General features: G+C 38.2%; 1 protein-coding gene across 1 annotated transcript; it reads left to right on the top strand.

The window, feature by feature from the left end:
• Positions 1–610: 610 nt before the first annotated feature.
• On the top strand, positions 611–17,206 carry fam91a1 (family with sequence similarity 91 member A1). The gene is made up of 14 exons (XM_037692964.1): positions 611–655; positions 1,761–1,818; positions 5,899–5,966; positions 6,752–6,865; positions 7,902–7,992; positions 10,037–10,099; positions 10,339–10,445; positions 10,595–10,633; positions 13,793–13,905; positions 14,105–14,214; positions 14,685–14,797; positions 14,908–14,994; positions 15,104–15,233; positions 17,175–17,206. Exons 1-14 carry the CDS (start codon positions 611–613, stop codon positions 17,204–17,206), a joined length of 1,170 nt encoding a protein of 389 aa, XP_037548892.1.
• The last annotated feature ends 1,113 nt before the right edge of the window (positions 17,207–18,319 follow it).

Genomic DNA, 18,319 nt, shown 5'->3' with positions numbered 1-18,319 from the left:
ACTCAGAATCATTGCAGTTGTTGTTTATAAAAGAAAAAAAATATATGTTTGGCTTTAATAAATAACACTTTCACCAGAAGTTACACTTTTTGTTTAATTACGTTTCCAAAATAACTGTTGATCAACAAAGTCCATGCTCAATAATTCAGGTATACAATCCAACAATTTTCAGTCAGATCATCTGGACAGTTTTTTTTTTTTTTTGGTGCTGAAACGTTTCACCGTCCATCCAGAAGGCTTCATCAGTCAATGAAACACACAACACAAAACTGATTTTTCCCCCAACAGCTTACTCCAAAGTAGCACCAACATAACTGGTTTGTTCCACTTTGGAGTAAGCTGTTGGGGAAGAATCAGTTTTGTGTTGTGTGTTTCATTGACTGATGAAGTCAGAGTCAGAGATTCTTTGTCATTCCACCACATGTGGTGGAGCGAAATTATGTACACATGGTCCCAGTTACATCCAACAATAAAATGTATAAGAAAAACAGTAATAAGATCTAAGATATGAACTAAGAAAAACATCAACTAAATATACACTAAGCACTAGTAGCATAAAAACATTATGTCGAACATCAGCACAAACATGAACATGAGTCTGTGTAAGCAGATGAGCACGTATGAACACCTCATCATGAAACAGATCAGCAGCAATGTTGAAACAGATCAGCAGCAGCATGATGTGATTTTTTTCACAGTGATTATTCTGGTTAGAGTTTCATGAGTCTAACAGCCTCAGGGTAGAAGCTTTGAAGCCTTCTGTATGGAAGGTGAAATGTTTCAGCACAAAAAAAGAAACTGTCCAGATGACCTGACTGAAAATTGTTGAACTGTTGATCATGTTACTTTGCCATCATCTAGCAATGAAAATGTTCTAAGATGACTTATAGTGATTTGCTGGCATTAAGAAAAAATACTGAGCAGCCACATTTTTTTGTTTGTTTTGCTGGACATTTATAGACAGACGTGGCCTCAGTTGGACACTAGGTGTCAGTCAGAGTCTAGTAAAGTCTCCTGCAGCAGCTCAGGGAGACACGACTGATCCCAGGACAAAACCACTCAGGGGAAAGCTACACTTCCTGCTCTGCAGTCAGTTTGGGCTTTGTCTGCATGACGGCTCACATTCACTAATAAAGCCCAGTTTGCTGACTGAAAGGGGCTCACAGAAAACCAGTGTGTCAGATACTCGGATCGGCCAGGTTCTCCTGGACTTGTGAAACTTTTTATTTGATTTCAAAGACTGAAACAAAAAAAAATCCAAACATTTTACCAAATTACTACACCTTTTATTTAGCTGCACGTGTTTTGCTGCTTATCTCATTTATTGTGTGCATGTGCCAGATGTATTTCTACTACTTCATCAGTTTGTGCACACATAACCAGCAGCAACATCAGATTCTTCTACATTTAGCAAACTTTCTATTTTATTTTGAACAAATGGCACAGACCCACTCTGTGTTCTGTGAAAGACAAACCATGTGAGTTATCAGCTCTCCAAACAAGGCTTCCCCTTCTTTCTCATACACGTTCGTGTGACGTTACACTAAACTCTGCTGAGATTAAATTTACTGAATTGCCCAGAGCATTGTGACATTTTGTTAACACATCCTAAAAAAATAATGGAAATGGGGAGTAAAAATTAGCTCGGCTGGCTAAATCAGGCCATCCTGGTATTAATCAGTGGTCAGGGACACAGAAAGGAGAGGGGAAAAAAATTGAATTAATCTTTTCTCTTGTCTTCCTCTTTTTTGCACCTCTAGGATATTATGAACAGTGAGAAGAGTTATGACTCCTTGCCAAACTTCACTGCTGCTGACTGTGAGTTTCTTTTTTCTTTTTATTTACTCCTGCATTGTTGAGATTTTCTTACTCTTTTTGTTTTGTTTCGTTGCTCTTCTGTCCAGTGCCACAACAGGATAAAGGTTTTATGCAAAGTTTTAGTACTTATTCTTTAAACCCTTAGAGTTAAATTAAGTTGAGCTGTCTAAAATGAAATCCATGGGAAAGAAAGTGAAAGTGCAATGCTGCTATTATCTTTGAATTGTTTGTTCAAACAGTAACTTCCTGCTGAAATACTCTTAATATTTTTACACAAGTTGTTGGATTCTCTAGTGTGCGGTGACCTTTTTAAATGTTCTCTGATCACATGAAAAGTGTGGCAGTAAACACAGATAGGAAAAGCACATTTATTTGTTCTAGCATAAACAAACGTGTGTCGGAATAGTGTAAAGGTCACATGCAAACTTTAGTGTTACCTGTGCACACGCTTCACCTTTCATCCTTGACTTCCTGTTACATTTGTCAACTTGCGCCTCACCTCCATTAAACAATAATGTTGAGGTTTGAATGGTTTTTCAGTCTAAAACCGACAAAAAAAAACCCTACGTTTTTCATTTTCTATCTGATTATGATTACAATAAAGTGAATGTTTTTTTAATAAAGTTTAAACTGTTTGAACCACTGTGCCAATATATGAAACAATTTGTGAGATGTGAGATAAACCTGTTGTGACTAGGCCTGTTGCAATAAACAATGAATCAATTAATCACATGATAAATGAAAATTATCAATCTCATTTTAATTTATCGGCTTTATTGTTTCTTCGTGTGTCTCTCTTTTTACTGAAGACACTGGATGACAAAAAGCTTAACTCCGGTGCTCTTCACTGACCCCCCCCTTTCTCTTTAAAATCTGTTTTAACCAGTGTTTCCCTTACCATTATACAAGTGGGGTGCCCCACCCCGTCAACAGAACTGAGCACCCCGCCTACCAAACTGAACTTGCCCACCAACCCGGCACTGACATAGCACTAAGCTAGCGGCGCAACATATAGGCTCTCTATCTAAAAAGCTAAAGGCAGCACTTACGTTGCCTCTTCTCTCAAGCTGAACCCCCCCCCCCCCACACACACACACACAAGCACGCACAAAAACTGTCTGTATAAACAGCGCACAACACAAACATGTCGCGCTAAGCTAGCAGCGCACAATACAGGTGCTCTAGCTAAAAAGCTAAAGGCGCCTCTTCCCTCATGCTGAAACCCCCCCCCCCCCCCCCTCAAAAACTGTTGGTACAAGCTGCGCTCAGACATGTCTCCATCCTCCCAGTCAACAAAAATCATGGATGAGATGAGCACCCCGCCATGGCAAGTTAACTAGGGGAAACACCACTGGTTTTAGCCGTCCAAAATCGTGTTTTTGGATCGTTCAAAGCAGCTAAGCTATGAGCTAAGCTAACAGGTCGACCTTGGGGAAAAAAATCTCTTGTCGAAGCTCCAAAATTCATGGTTGAAACCAATGTCTTTATGTAAAAAGTTGTTTTTCTCTGCAAAAAGAAGCTGAGAACTTGTTTGCTGATATTTTATTAAAAGCTTTGTGTGAAAAATGCTATGCTAAAGAGCTCAAACCACACCGAGCAGCCGCCATTTTGAGAACTGAAGAGAGACAGCCCATGTCACATCAAGGGGCCTCCCTCCCATTTTCTTAAAGAGACACGCTGCTCGCTCTCTCACTATCCATCCTTCAATTCAAACAGGCTTATACTGCCATCCGGTGGTTGAAAAACGCTATTACACTCGAAACAAATTAATTACTAATTATTGTCAAATTTCAAACAATATTATTGTTTATCACAATAATTTCTGAGACAATTAATCGCCCAGCAAAATTTGTTATCGTGACAGGCCTAGTTGTGACAAATCCAATTTGGCACTCAGCTTTATTTTGTTGAGTCCATGAGCAGTTGAAGTACTCTTTGACTCTCTGTTGCTAAGTGAACTGGGCTCTGGCATCGCCTGGTGAGCGGCTGAGTCCTTGCCGTTCAGAACCTTCATGCAGCAAAGACAGAAGGCAGCCAGCGGGCTGTCGTCGCCACACTGAGGGACTTCCATCCCCACTAGTCTCCTTCGAGGAGATTTGGATGCGTTTCGTGCTGCAGTGGGTGGAAGGAGAAGGAAAGCGAGTGTGCATCAGAGTTTCATGTGGGTGGATGTTTGTGTGGTGTGTCTTGGCGGAACATGCGTGATGCTTTAGGAGGAGATGAATTGCAAAAGTGCCTCACTTGTTCCTGTTGGCAGTCACCCCAATACATTTCATCTGCTCATAAGAGCTGCTGCACTTGCTAAAGGTGGCAAAAACGTAGAATTTACATCAGGAATAGTGTTAAACTTTTGCTTTTTGGCCAAGATTTTTATCGGGTTAATAAAATGTAATACCAGTAAATGCAGAAAATTATTTCCTTCAAAGATAAATTAGCAGCATTTTTTGGTCAGCAACAGTTTTAGGACCACAAGCTTTACATTTGAACGTCATTGTTGTGGGTACCTGTCCAGAGTGTACCCCGCGTCTCGCACAATGACCGCTGGAGATAGGCACCAACTCCCCGGTGACCTGGCAAGGACAAAAAGGGGGAAATGAAAAAAAGATGGATATATGTGTTTTTGTGAGAGGGGGTAAGCTAACACAAGTGTTGGCTCGATGTACATGGAGCATCCATAATTTATGTTAACAGTATTAGTAACTGGGATGCCTTCTGTCGCTCCTCAGCTCAAAAATAAAAAAAGACACTTTAAAACTGGTCAAAAATGGGCCATTGCTGTAAACGTACTCATGAGTCACATCCAAAACTCCTTAAAAATCTAAACCTGTTGGGAACTAATTTACTCAGAAACACTAGACGTGTAAACAGCGTGAGTATCTTTTTGTTCAAGTTTCTTTATTGCCATTCGCATCACATGTGGCACATGAGGTGGAACAAAATTGAGTACTCAAGATTCCAGTTACAGCCCAAAATAGCAAAAATATAAAGTATAAAAAGAAACGGTAAGGATATAAGATAAATGCTAAACACTAACAATGCAAAACAACACGGTATATTAAACAGCAGCCTGAACATGAGTCTGTAGTGAGCAGATGGGTATGAATACAGCAGCATGAGATCAGCAGCACAGCTAAGTCGCATATCACCAATTAAAGTGGCATTACAGTAATTACATTACAGGTATTACAGATTCAATCTATTAAAATAAATAAATAAAAGAAGTATTCTGATAAAGAATAGTGGCCGCGCTTTTCAGCAACAGCAGCGTGCACTCCGTCCATCTTTTGGACGACTGTACAAACATAATTCACTGTATTCCAGTTCAATGATAACAAAGCTTATTCTGATTCTGATATATATAGTGGCCCGCTGGCTCAGTTGGTAGAGCTGTTGCCTCTCAGCGAGAGGGTCGCCGGTTCCAATCCTGGCCCGGAACCTTTCTGGGTGGAGTTTGCATGTTCTCTTCGTGCATGCATAGGTTTTCTCCAGCAGACCAAAAACATGCATGTTAGGCTGATTGGTAACTGTAAATTGTCCCTAGGTGTGAGTGAGAGGGTGAATGGTTGTCTCGTTTGAATCTATGTGTCCCTGTGATGGACTGGAGACCTGTCCCGGGTGTACCCGCCTCTCGCACAGTGACTGCAGGATATGGGCACCAGTGACTCCCTGTGACCCGAAAAGGAAGAAGCGGGTAAAGATGATGTATGGATAAAAATATATCTACTGTACAACAAGAACTGGAATCGACAAAAAAACAAAACTGTTAGAAACGTGTAGCTGTCGTCTTCACTGTTTCGTATCGACAGAACTGATTAATGATCCTCCTGGCTGGTTTTCCAAGTCAGGCTGGTCGGGAGCTTTCCACACACCCATCGAACAGTTCGAGGACATCAAGAACAAGGAGTTAAATAAATAATTTGTAGGAACATTGTTGACTCGGAATACTAAACAAAATAAGTTGGCAGTTTTTGAATAACATTTTTTTATTCACATCCAGTGTATTAAATGTTCAAGTGCTGTGTATTGTGAACAAAATCTATAAACAATACATCTGTAACTTTGCTTCCCCTCATTACACAGGTCTGAGGCTGCTCGGTATTGGGAGGAACCAGTACATTGACCTCATGAACCAGTGCAGGTCCTCCAAAGTAAGAGATGTTTAATAGTTTATTTTCTTTCATTTTAGTTAGAATTGTTTTTACACTGCAAAATTGGGTTGAGGTTACAGCAAATCATCTTTTTTAATAAAAGAAAACGAGTAATAGGGATGACATTTGGGTGAAAATATAATTTGAGAGTCAGTTTAAATAAATGTTAGATAATTAATAGCTACTTTTGTTCGTTGGCTCAAATGTCATTTGTTTAGTTAAGTGGACGTCTTCAGTATAGGTTTTTAAAATTTGGTGTTAATGATTGTTTGGATACAATAATTTCTTAAATAAGCACTTGATGATTATGTTTCAGGTTGTGAATGCACAGATTTTTATCTCTTATTGTTTTTTCATTTTAAAGATGGTTTTCATGGTGATCTAGTTCCTTCAGTTCCTAAATGAAAACCGTTTTAGAGAATTATTGGTTGATAACAAATTTGTGTCTCCATGATGCGCTTTTTTTATGCCGAGTCTTGAGCTTAACTAGTTGTCACTAAAAGTATAAAAGGTAGATTTAATGAGTGTTTTTTTTTATTTTGATACACTAATGCTGTCACATATCATTCATATAATAACTTGATATTTTAAGATAAAAGCTCAATATTGAAAGAAAAAACAACATTTTGGCTCAGTCACTGGATGGAAATCTGGAATCTGTTTAAAACGGGCTTGAAACAAAAATATAAAATGTTAAAGCTTTTGAAAAGATATGTGAGGATGTGTAGTTAAGATTGTAATTTACGCGACGACTGACACGTTCTTTTATTTGTTTCCTTACTCAGAAATTCTTTCGCAGGAAATCAGCGCGGGACCTGCTACCAGCCAAACCAGTGGATATTTCTGTGGAGCCATGGTGGGTGGCACAAACGGGCTACATCACCGAGGACGACATAAGGGTATGACAGACAGTTTCTATTCTCCAGGTTTCTGTTTAATGTGCCTATGCATCTCTAACCGTTTTACAGTTAAATATAAATGATCACAAATTTATCTTAAGGTTTTTACCTCCTTCAAGCAGGTATTTAAACAACAAATACATTATTAGACAGTTGAAATAAAAGAGTTTAATGAACATGGCCTGGAAATGTGCACTAATTTTTGACCAGTGAACTGAATGTGAGGAGTGGAGTTTGATCCAGAGCTTTCAGTAACATTTATACACAAATATTCATCCTTTGCACCACTGTTCCATCCAACTGTTCCATCCATCCATCCATCCATCCATCCATCCATCCATCCATCATCGTTACCCACTTCTTCCTTTTTGGGTCACGGGGGTCTCTGGTGTCCATATCCAGCCGTCACTGTGCGAGAGGTGGGGGACACCCTGGACAGGTCTCTAGTCCATTACAGGGACACACAGAGACAAATGAGACAATCAACCATTCATTCTCTCACTCACACCTAGGGACAGTTTAGAGATACCATTCAGACTAACATGCATGTTTTTGGTCTGTGGGAGGAAACCGGAGTACCCGGAGAAAACCCACGCGTGCACGGAGAGAACATGCAAACTCCACCCAGAAAAGCCCACTGCTGGGATTTGAACTGGCAACATACTCGCTGCGAGGCAGCAGCTCTTCCACCGTGCACCACTGTTTATATCAGAAATTAATTAATTTTTCACACATTAAAAACATAATACAAAACACACAAAAAAAAGCAGGGCATTCATACAGTTATATTATGCTGTCATTTCCAGTTGCACCAAAAAACGTGCACAACAGCTGTTGTTTACTTCAGATGATTTTACATTTATGTTGTTGATATTTTTGGGTGTAACTGGGACCTTGAGTACACAGTTTCATTCCACCTCATGTACCACATGTGGTGCGAATGACAATAAAGAACCTTGAAGCTTTAGACATTTTTTGAATACGCTCTATCCTCATTTGCTTGCTCTAATATTGTGTTTTGCTTGATTGGATGCAGGTTTGTTCTCCATCAGAGAAGAAATCCATTGATAAGATGATTGATTCAGGTCCTCAGCTGGCGGGAATAATGGAGTACAATGTGGTTTTAAGTGAGTATTTAATGTTAGATTTGCACAGGATCTCAACTTGTGAGGAGCCTTTGTCTCCCTCTACTGGCAAAGACCGTAGTTACACAAATACTATCTACTTTGTAAGTGTTGTGGTTGTCAATACTTTTATTATCATTATACTGTGCAGTTTTTGCTGTTTAACTTCATTATATTGTCTAAATGTAGAGTTTTTATTTAAACAAGACAGTACAAAGCTTCCTAGGTTTTTCTGTGTAGGCTTCACTTTCTACTTTGATCTGACAAAATTCAAAAAGTACTGTTCAAACAGAGGATTTAAAGCCCAACTATACTGTCAAACCAGATTAAGTTTGGCTCTGTCACCTCTGAGTAAACTTGTTCCAGAAGGGTTTGAATAAACCCATAGGTTTATGTATAAGTCAGGCACCCGAAACTCACAATAAAACAGTAAATATCTTTGGCATCTCGCTGAATTTCTGCAACAACGACCAAATTTGAGTCAAACCTGCTGAATTCAGGTCGTCCATCAGTGTCTGGATTGCTTTGAGGTTTTGTCCTAGCAGTTTAAATTTTAATTAGAGAACAGTTTGAGAGCATATTGAATAGCTGCTGACTGATTAGGAACACAAGAACTGAATACATAAAGAAGAATGTTTTATTTATTTATTTTTTATTGAATCTCATTTGGCTGAGAGTTTTCCAGACAAATCTTTTCAGAGGATGTTGAAGCACTCGTTCATGTTTTAAGATGAGTTTTTAGACCTCAGCAGCAGTGACCGTTTTTATTGTCTGAATGTTCATGAAGCATTCACACTATTGTGAGCCATTTTTCTTCTGTGTATTTTTCGGCGTCTTTCTTGTTCCACATTTTTTTTGCCTTTTCAACAAATCATACCAAAACATTCAGCGCATTTTCTCATAGAAAATGAACGCAGCTCATCCTTCAAATCTTTAGATCTGTTTACAACCTTTTACTGCTCCTTTCACATTTTGTTCTGCTTCAGTTTCTTTTAGCTTCCTTGTACAAATTGAAACTTTTTCCGCTAATTTCAGCTGTTTTTTCAGCTGTTTTGTGCTCCTTTTAGATTCTTTCTTCTAACTACAACATTTTTGTGCTTCTTCTAACTTCTTTCTGCTAATTTCAGCTTGTTATGCTCCTTTCAGCTAATTTATGCAAGTTTCAGCTTTTTCTGCTATTTCACTTACCATTTAACTCTTGTATGTTAATTTTAGCTTTTTCAGCTAATTACACATTTTTTGCAATAATTAAAACTTTTTTTTTAGTCTAATTCAGCCAAAATTGGCTCTATCCACTTCCTTTTGGTAAATTAAGTTTCTTTTTGCTGTTTTAGCTCATTTTCAGCAGTTTTTTTGTTTTTGCTAATTTTAGCTTTTTTCAGATAATTTCCACTTTTTTTGTGCTCATTTTTGCTTCATTCAGCATTATTGAGCAAACATGTTTTTTCTGCTTTCTTTTTTAAGCCTTTTCTACTTTTTCAGCTAGCTTTTTTAAAAATATATATTTGTAAGCTAATTTCAGCTGTTTTCAGATGAATTCAAGTTTTCATGTTAATTTCTGCTACTTTTGTCCTAATTGACTTCTTTCTGCTTATTTCAGCTTATGCTCTTTGCAGCTTTTTCTGCTCTTTCAGATACTATTTAGCTCTTTTGATGCTAATTTTAGCTCTTTCAACTAATTCCACTTTTTTTTTTAGCTCATTTCAGTTATTTCTGCTTCCTTCTGGTAGTTTAAGCGTCTTTATGCCTTTTCAGCTATTTTTTTTTTGCTTATTTCAGCTTTTTTTAAGCTAATTTCTTAAATTTTTTGTGCTAATTTCTGCTTGTTTATTATTATTAATTCAGCAAATATATGTTATTTCTGCTTTCTTTTGATAATTTAGGCTTGTGCTTCCATTTTAGCTACATTTCAGATTTTTTTAACCTAATTTCAGCTGTTTTTCAGCAAGTTCTTCTGCAATAAGCATTCACACTGTATTTTTGCAGGAAATGCAATTTCTCTAGTTATATTTACTGTGCTAGCAGTGTTGTTGTTCTTTTATTACAGGCTTATACAACCGGGGCTTCATCTACCTGGACGTTCCCATATCTGATGACAGCTGTATCTCAGGTAGACACAACACAGTGTGTGTATGTTGACACATTCTGCTTTGAGCCTTTAGGATGATTAAACATCATATGTACATAGATTAAGTGTGGAAACATAAACAAACATCACGGATAATAGAGTCGCACTGATTTGGAAAGATGCCTAGGAGTACAATTATGGATATATGATGGATGTGCAGCACGCTGTGGAAACAACTCAATGCAAAAACAAATATTTGCTCAGCTGTTTGTTTCTTTCAGTGCCCCCTCTCGAAGGCTTCGTCATGAACCGTGTCCAGGGCGATTACTTTGAAACGCTTCTCTACAAAATCTTTGTGTCCATTGATGAGCAGACAAATGTGGCGGAGGTGGGTGTAAGGAACGTCTCCGCTTCTGTGCTCCTTTTAATGTAACAGTGTCGGAGTGCATCTGTGTTTGTTGATCAGCTTGTCAACCATGTCTTGTTTGTTTTTTCCTCTTTCTCTCTCCTGATCCCTCCTCCGTCTGTCCCTCTCAGTTGGCAAATGTGTTGGAGATTGACTTGGACTTAGTGAAGGTGAGTTTACTGGGCAGTGCAAAGAGTCCTCAAGTACACACTTTGATTTTTAATAAACAGCATCAAACCTAGGACTTTGGAAAAATAATTAACCACAGTATGTCCTACATGAGCTGGGAAATATTGCAGCACAATGGCTCTTTCTCTAGTTATATTTTAATGATGGAAGCAGAATCTACTCAAACAGACCTCAGCAGTCAGTCTGTTACATCAACATTGTTCTGGATTAGGCCGCTATGCCCTCTGACTCGCTTGAATAGGCTCTTAAGTTTGACCCAGTTTTCCACTCATTCTCTGTCAAAGAGCCAAACTCCTTCAATGTGTCTGACCCTCAGTTTGAAGGGTTGAACTTCTTTGTCCTTCAGCTCCCGTCTCATTCGTGTCGCCACAAAGGAACATTGTGGAGGAACGACTGAAGCTGCATTAGTGGCACTTCTACAGGAGAAAACCTGTCATTTTAGACATGATCGAGAGGAGAGAAACCTTTGTGCAGAACTTTTTCAACTTTCACTTTTGCTGTGGTTTGTCTTGTTAAATGACTAATTTGTAACCGGGTTCATTAAAACAAATAAAGATAAATACATCTGAATTACTGCACAGCCTTTATAGCCCTGACCGTATAATTTGGGACATAATCAACATAAAAATGCCAGACTACTCTTAGTTGAGAAGTGCGGTTTATTTCAGAAGCAGAAAGTTTTGTATTCATGAGTTTTGTTGTAACTTTAAGATCTGCACAAGAAAACAACATGATCAGTGTTTTGTCCACGTCATAGCTAACCTATGCTGAGCAGCTTAAATTCATCCATGCAATCCCAATAAATAACACTAACATAATCACCTTTTGAGATAAAACTGTTTATTTTAACTCTATCTTTGTTGCAGTTGTTGATAATTAATAAACCCGTTTTCAGACGAGAAGAAATGAATCAGAAAAGGAAGACTAAAGTTAGACTTTTTGCATAAATCATCATATTTTTGCAAATATTAAATGCACCCACTCTTCTAATGTTGGACAGGGCCTGGATAAAAGATGTTTGGATGCACTGAAGCATCTGGTTTCATAACATTAGAAGATCCCTTGGGTCTTGTTCATTGTGGGGTGGGGTCTCAGTGGACTGGGCTTGCTTTTCACAGATGACATAAGATTTATTATTTGGAGTGTTTGGAGGCCCAGTGAACACCTGAGAGTGACTTTCTTTTAGCTCTGCCTTTTGTGCAGGGCCCATTGTTTTGATCTTAAAAGAAACTTGCTACTGTGAGGGAGTGCTGTTGCCATGTAGGCTTTGAAATTACTCTTCAAAAACATTTAGTTAGGTGTCGTGTGGCAAAGTAGTATGTGTTTCAGAGAAACTGATTTGTAACAAAACGAGCTGTGAACCTCTCTTCACCTCTCAGCGGTCATATTGTTGTTTTTTATTGTTGTTCTGTTATAGTGTGAATGTTTATGAAGCATTCACACTATCGAGATCCATTTTTGTTCTGTACATTTTTCAGCATCTTTCTTGTTCCACAACTATTGTGCCATTTCAACAAATCATATCAAAACGTTCAGCTTGTTCAGGAGAATGGTGCTATGACTTTTGGTATTGGTGCAACTTTAGCTTTATGATATATTTAGCCTTTTCTGCCATTTTTTTCATAATAAATTAATTGAGCTCATTTTACATCCTTCAAATTTTTAGATCTGTTTACAACCTTTCACTGCTCCTTTCACATTTTGTTCTGCTCCAGCTTATTTCTGCAAATTTAAACTTTTTTCAGCTACTTTCAGCTAAGTTCAGCTGATTTGTGATCCTTTTAGATTCTTTTTGCTAACCAGAACATTTTTTGTGCTGCTTCTAATTTTTTGCTAATTTCAGCAGGTTTAAGCTTTGTCTGCTATTTCTGCTACGAGTTAGCTGTTTTGTACTCATTTTAGCTTTTTCTGCTAATTCCACTTTTTTTGCACTCATTTGGATGTTTTTCAGTCTAATTCAGCAAAAATTTGCTCTCTCCACTTCCTTCCGGTAATTTAAGGTTCCTTCTGCTTTTTAAGCTACTTTTCAGCTATTTTATTTATTTATTTTTGCTAATTTCAGCTTTTTTCAAATAATTTCCACTTTTTTCTGCTCATTTCTGCTTCTTTAAGCTTAATTAGGCAAACGTGTTCTTTCTGATTTCTTCTGGTGATTTAAACTTTTTATACATTTTCAGCTATATTTTTAGCATTTTTAAAAAAAAAACTAATTTCCACTGTTTCAGATAAATTAAAGTGTTTTGTGGTAATTTCTGCTAATTTCAGCCCAATTAACTTCTTGATGCTAATTTCTGCTTGTTATGCTCCTTTCAGCTTATTTATGCTAGTTTAAGTTATTTAAGATACTATTGAGCTGTTTTTATGCTAATTTAAGCTTTATCAGCTAATTCCACATATTTTCAGCTCATTTCAGATCTTTCTACTTCCTTCTGGTAGTTTAAGCTTCTTTCTGACTTTTCAGCAACTTTTCAGCTATTTTTCGCTAATTTCAGCTTTTTTTTTTTTTAGCTAACTTTCTAATTTTGTTTGTGCTCATTTTCTGCTTATTTAAACTTATTTCAGCAAATCTATGTTCGTTCTGCTTTCCTTTGCTAATTTAAGCTTGTTCTTCCATTTCAGCTAGATTTCAGAATGTTTTTTTTTTTTAGCTAATTTCAGCTGTTTTTCACCAAATTTTTCTGCAATAAGCATTCACACTGCATTTTCATAGGAAATGCAATTTCTCTCATTCTGATTATTGTGCTGGTGGTCATTCAAGAGTAATTCTTTGTTTCATTATTAATAATACAACTGTATAAAAACATCTTCCAAGGTGCATATTTTTCCTTCTTGAGCCTCGCCTTCTTATTCAGATATGTTCATTTCTGTGTAGGAACAAAGATGTAAACAGAAGTTTGTCACACAAGATTTTAGAACAATAGTTTGCAAATATATTTGCAATTATATATCAACAACTTAACCTTTTTTAACAGTGCATTTTATAGCTGCAACACATTTATTTTCTTTTTCACCACTTTATTTCAGTGCTCTCTTTCTGTGTCCACATCAAGTGTAACTCAGTGGAAAAGCCATTCAGGGGTGTGTATGATCGGATATGTTCTGTTGAGACGTTTGACTGTGATTCTCTCGTGTTTAATCAGAACGCAGTCTCCATGTACTGTCGCCTCGGCTTCGCTGTGAAGAAAGGTCAAGTGTTCAGCTCCGAGCAGCTTCACCCCAGCTGGAAGAACACCCCATCTGTAAACAGACTCAAGTATGAAGCCGTGTTCACCCAATCAGATGCTTTTTATGCTTTTCATCTATCGTCATCTGAACTGATAAATTTTGATATCAACCGTTTAAATCCTCCTTATAAAACTCTTAGAAATCCAAAACCTGTTCAGTTAGTTTATTTCACTTTAGACTGTAATAATGTGCTACACTGGGTTGAATTGATTGGATCTCTGTTGTAGGAGCACCATGGATCCCCAGAAAATGTTGCTGTCCTGGGAGCAGGGCAGTCCCGTCATGGAGGCAGGCTCCTCAGCCACAGACACCGACACCACCAGCCTGGAAGACCAAGGTCTGTCCACACCCGCAGTCCCAGGGCTGTGCTGCTACATATGCAAATAATTACAAACGCTCACATCTGCACTCAGGGCACGTTATGGTTGCTGCTTCAGAGGTTCGAGCCAGCACCTCTAATTGATCCCCAAGAATGCTCAGCGGGGCTTCTGAAAGTCATTTTGACATCAATAGGCGTTTGTCTAAAGTGGTCCAATTTTAGCCTAATTTTAATTTAGTTGTGCATATTAAGCTGACAGAGTCGCAAGCAAATGGATATTATCAAAAGGGTTGTTGATCAAACCCATTTACATGCAAATCTGTTTAATTAAATCTGTTTGAGATGGAAAAAATGTTGTAAACATTGTTTTTTTCACAAAAATCGTATGTTAATATCTGCTGTTTAAAAAATAATTGATGATTAATTGTGTTGTTAGAGCTGTTTCAACATGCATTAATGGTAACGTATTATTTTGGACGTGTTTGCAGCCGACACGGCGAGCGTTAGCAGCCTGAGTATTCCAGCTGCACCCACCAAAAGGATCGCCTTCCTGTTTGACTCCACTCTCACAGCTTTCCTCATGATGGGCAACTTGTCTCCGGTATGTGGGCATGAAATGCACAAATCGATTCCCAGGATACCTAAAAACAGCAGAATTAAAAAAAAAAACCTTCACATAAATCTGTTTTTTGTTTGTTTTGGTCTCGTCAGAATCTGAAGAGTCATGCAGTGACCATGTTTGAGGTGGGGAAGCTGTCTGATGAGACTCTCGACAGCTTCCTGGCTGAACTTGAAAAGGTGAACTTTTAACTTTAAGACAAATCTGCTTTAGATCCTTGCTTAGTATCAGCATTTGCTTTAAAGTACCAAAGTGAGATAATAAATGACGAGTGTGCATTTTCCTCAGGTGGAGAGCACAGCAGAGGGTGAGGCTCAACGGTACTTCGATCATGCTCTGACCCTTAAAAACACCATCCTCTTCCTGCGCTACAACAAAGAACTCACTCAGGATCAAGGACCCGATATTCCAAATATAGGTTTGTGTTTTTGCAGCCATGTATTCATGTTGCCAATTTATGTTTGCCTGTAATTCATGCGTGTTAACTTAGCAAATGAGCAGCTGGAAGAGGCCGTCTTTGGTTGTTGGTGTTGCTGTGCAGTAGAGTTGCATTCGGGCCCCAAAAAATCCGACCTGACCCCAGCCCATAGCTGCCATTTCCGAACCCCACCCAACTCGACAAATTAACAGTAATTACAGGTCCGAAACCCGAACTACCCCCTGACATTTTTAATTAAGCTTTGACTGCTTATAGTTATTAACGGTCGGCGGACATGCGTGGCTGAGTAAAAGAGGCAGAAGATCAGAGCTGAGGGGGTGTTTGTCCTTTCATGGACATCAAAGTGCATTAAATCCCTTCTTCTGCCTGCATTCTGCATTATTCAGACACAGACCCTACTCTGACATACCAGATATTTTGGGATCTCACCTGTTTGGGTTGTCGGCCACGCACGTCCGCTGAGTGCAGCAGCTGAACGTCCATTTGGGGTGATGGATCGCTGGCAGTAGTCCATCTGAATCTTAACTGAGCTTTTTACTTCTTTCAAGGCCGGTCAGCGTGCGGTCATATGGCTGCGTGCGGCTGTTGATTGTATGGCAAGCCATGTTGCCATATAAATTGATTGTCAGCTGTGCGCGTCCGCTGACTCAATCCAAAGCCCGCCACCGACCAGGCCTGCACATTAAGCACATTATTATGGCCTGGCCCGGCCCTAATCCGGGTCGAGTGGGGCCGGGCTCCAGGTTCGGGTTAGAAATGTCAGCTCTACTGTGCAGCTGGCATGTCAGTCTGGGTTATAAATTCACAGCAAAAAAATATAACGTTAAGTATAATATGTTATAACAGTATTTTTATTTTTTCCTGCCAAGAAGTGACATCCTTTATCGTTATTCCCCAAAATATAACTTGTTTTGGATATTTGAAAAATCCAACCTCAGCTAACACGTCAAATGAGTGATTTTAAAGTCAGTGCCCATCTGGAAGGTTGTAAAACTTTTATCTGGACTGAAGCTCTTTAATGCTGCAGATTTAATAGAAAATTGGACAAAAATAAACGCTGACAATCAGATTCTGAGCTTTAACTCGAGGATATTTGCATTCATGTTGTTGAAAGGATAAACGAATTACATCTTTTCAGTATTTACAAACCTTTTTTGCAGAGGATTATATCTAACATTACCAGACAGGTGAATTTTGAGCATCCTGCTTTGTGCCGTTTTGCTTCCAGTCATTTTAAAGTGCTCGTCTTCAGTTCATGCTTCATTTATGAATCTGTCTGTTTTTTCTTATAAACTTCACTCTGAATATACAGAATATTCCACTTCTTTGATGACATGGATTACTTTTGTGATCATTTTCATTTCGCCTTGCCTGTTATCTGTACAGTTGATGATGTAAATTTGTTCAACTTTAGAAATTGTGCGTCCCAGTAATGAGGAATCATAATAATAAATTGTCAGGCAAATTCGTTTTGTTTCATTTGTTAGCTTAAAAAAAATTCTAAGCTGTCTTTACCACAACTGTTGTAAACAACTATTGTTAATGATTCTCATTCAAGTACTTAAACTTATTCAGTGGTGTTGGAAAATCAATAGGTAATTAAAAGCTGGGAGCTCATCTGGAAGCAGCAAAGAGGACGTAGATTGTGTTTTTGTGCAGCTATTGGCAGACTGAATCTGCTGGACAGAGCTGTTTTTAATGATTCCCTCTGGCGCCTGAATAGTTTTTAAAGTACCTTCATACAAATGCTCAAGTAAACCTGCATTGTTTGTTTCGTGTCTCCTGGTGTTGCAACACAGAAATGATCCTCCGACACCAAACAAGTGACTCTCTAAGTTTCCGTTTAGCTTCTGTTGTGTCACCAGATGCTGTTTGTTTGCTCTGGCTTCATGCCTCGCTTCTGATTGTCTTATCTCTCAGCTGTACGGAGGCTGCTGCTCTGCAACACATGAGCCTGCTGGCTGCAGCTAAATGAGCTGCTAATGTTACAATAGTCTTATGTTGTTGGTTCGTTTAGGACGTGAATGAAAACTTTTGTCCAGGAAGACAAATTCTAGCCATCCAGAATAACGTTCAACATTTTTATATTCAAGAAGTTTGTTTTTTATCCAGATGTGGAATTCAAAATTTTTTTTTTAGAATGTTTGAGCAATGTTTGTGTTGCTTTAAAATAGCATAAAAGTGTGGCCGGCCCTTGGAGTGATTTTGTGTGGCCCACAACTGTAGTTTAACGATGATATATTGTGGCCTGTGAGCTGAAGAGAAGGATGTAGACCTTTAGCAGATGTAATGATCATTTTTTTTAAATATAATTTTTAGGTTTAACAGCAAAACGGATTAAAAAAAATCTCAAAATGAGCAATCTTTTGGCAATAAATCAATAAAGTCAAATAAATTAAATAAAAAATAAAGTAATAAAACGTTATTGTTTATGAAGCTTTTAATGTTTTGGATCTACAATAATCTAGAACACATTCTCCACCAAAATTTGTAAATTTTGTCCCTTCTCCAAAACTCCAAAACTGTAAAATATGTACGCTTTTTATTATTTATTTGTTTAATTCACATTTTTGTGGCTCGCCACTCCTTTCATCATCAAGGTTTTGGCCCACATATGAAAATGTTTGGACACCCCTGCCTTAAACCCTCTCTGGAAGTCAAATGCAGGTTTTTGATTTGTCTTCATACCAAATCTGTAATCAGTTTCTAAATGTTTTCCTGTAGACTTAGTCTCCAACTATTCATCTTGTTTCTGGTAACTAGTATTTCTAAACTGAATCATGATTTGAGGAATGGGCTCACTGCAAATCCTTTTCTATCTGCTTATAGCTTTCTGCTGCGTGAAGAGATTTGAGTTTTCAGAATGCTCCGCAGCAGCTGAGAGGAGTCTATTGTTTGAGGCAATGAAGTAATGGAAAGCTTTTAAAAAAATGGCATCATTTTGCCTCTCACAATCCTTGGCCATAATGTGTAAAATAAGGTGTTAGACCTTGGTAAAAGGTGCCCTGTGGTGCTCCTTTTAATACTCTCTAAGACTACACAGATCACAAACAACTGAGTTTTTA

Source organism: Nematolebias whitei, chromosome 19 (genome assembly GCF_014905685.2).
Source record: "Nematolebias whitei isolate Nwh7 chromosome 19, NemWhi1, whole genome shotgun sequence".
Taxonomy (NCBI): Eukaryota; Metazoa; Chordata; class Actinopteri; order Cyprinodontiformes; family Rivulidae; genus Nematolebias; species Nematolebias whitei.
This window is presented reverse-complemented; position numbering and strand designations above follow the sequence as displayed.

Excerpts from the sequence above, each read along its gene's own strand:
- fam91a1 (XM_037692964.1), top strand. The coding sequence starts at position 611 with ATGAGCACGTATGAACACCTCATCATGAAACAGATCAGCAGCAAT. Across the intron at positions 7,993-10,036 it reads GGAGTACAATGTGGTTTTAA|GCTTATACAACCGGGGCTTC; the intron begins GTGAGTATTTAA and ends CTTTTATTACAG. Across the intron at positions 14,995-15,103 it reads TCCTGGCTGAACTTGAAAAG|GTGGAGAGCACAGCAGAGGG; the intron begins GTGAACTTTTAA and ends CATTTTCCTCAG.